The sequence below is a fragment of the Gavialis gangeticus genome, unplaced genomic scaffold, assembly GCF_001723915.1.
Source record: "Gavialis gangeticus isolate Ggan-Ray unplaced genomic scaffold, GavGan_comp1, whole genome shotgun sequence".
NCBI lineage: Eukaryota > Metazoa > Chordata > Crocodylia > Gavialidae > Gavialis > Gavialis gangeticus.
In genome coordinates this window covers 36,404,068-36,405,290 of record NW_017728998.1, presented here as the reverse complement: position 1 = coordinate 36,405,290, position 1,223 = coordinate 36,404,068, and the positions used below count along the sequence as shown (strand labels likewise).

Genomic DNA, 1,223 nt, shown 5'->3' with positions numbered 1-1,223 from the left:
TATATATATATATATATATATATAAATAAAAATAAAAGAAACCCTGCAGCCATTCCTGGGGGCCGCTGCTATAACGTTATTCCGACCAAGCCGGGGGAGGCATTGGTAGAAAGTTTTACTGGCAAGAGAACTTCAGGCCGGTCTCACTAGCTACTCGTTTTGCTCCCGACAAGGATCAGAAGCGTTCGTGTCCCAGCTCCCACCCACAGCCACGAAGCGGGCTGACGGGACGACTCGAGAAGAGGCCGCCAGCCCGGCCCCTGAGCCGCTTGGATCCGGCCCCGTGGGCGCCGCATCGCGCGGGTCCCTGACTGCGCTGGAGGCGCATCACATTGGCCCGAGATCGCCCACCCGCCGACGCCGAGAGCGAGGATTTCGAAGGCGGGGACGCTGCAGGGCGGCCCGGGACGCCGCGGGCGACAGCCAGGGGAGCAGCAGGGGCCGGGCAGCCCCCGCTCCAGGGCCACGGTTCTTCGCTGAGCCGCTGCGAGCCGGGCGCCCCGCCCCCCTAAACGCCTCCTCTAGGCGGCGTGAGTCCCAGCCCAGACAGTCTCGGGAGCAGGAGCCGAGCGTCTCCCCCCGCCGCAGCCTGTGAGCGAGAGGCAGGTACCTTCGCTTGTTGGTCGGTCTCCCCCGCGCTCCGCTTCATGCTGCTACTGCCGCCGCCGCCGCCGCCGCCGCACATGCACCCAGCACCGCGCATGCGCGCAGCCCCCACCCCGTCGGCCGTGACCCGCGCGGAGCTGCCTCCCTGTAGTCTTCTCGGCCGCCCCTTGACGGCCCCGGCGCGGGCACGGGACTACAGCTCCCGGCATGCCGCGCGCCGGACAAACAGGAAGTGGGCGGACACAGCGCGGGGTTGTTCGAAACCCGGAACTTGAGGTGGCCTACAACTCCCAGTAGACAGCGGGACACGGCGCACTCGAGTAAGCTTCTCCACGCCGTCGGCGGAAGTGACGTTTTGGGTAGCAACGGAGGCAGTTAGTTGTTGCTAACAGAGAACGCGGAGGTAGCGCGGAAGCTGTGAGTACCGGGGCCGCCGCCCGGGGGTGAGGAGCGCTTGGAGCTGCCCGCCTCGGGGCGCGGGGTGCAGACTGGTCCCAGCTCCTTGGGGCCCCCTTTTTCCCGGGCCTGAGAGACTACGGTACCGGGAGCCCCTGGCCCACTCCCGGGCGGGCAGCGGGGCGCGGGCGGGGATGGCGCCCACCGAGGTTACGGCCCCG

The 1,223-nt window shown here is 67.8% G+C and overlaps 1 protein-coding gene across 5 annotated transcripts in view; it reads right to left on the bottom strand.

Annotated features, from left to right (window-relative positions):
- FTO (FTO, alpha-ketoglutarate dependent dioxygenase) overlaps nt 1-1,016 on the bottom strand; it is a 491,290-nt gene extending 490,274 nt beyond the window's left edge. For 2 of the 5 annotated variants that reach the window (XR_002095427.1, XM_019505721.1), the window contains exon 1: nt 611-1,015. Coding sequence is in view for 4 of the 5 variants with exons in the window: in XM_019505721.1 (XP_019361266.1) it covers nt 611-703 (93 nt within the window). In the remaining variant the exon portion in view is untranslated. Of the gene's footprint in view, nt 1-610 lie in introns of all 5 variants that reach the window. The other 3 variants (XM_019505724.1, XM_019505723.1, XM_019505722.1) reach the window with 3 other exon arrangements.
- Between the last annotated feature and the right edge of the window lie 207 nt (nt 1,017-1,223).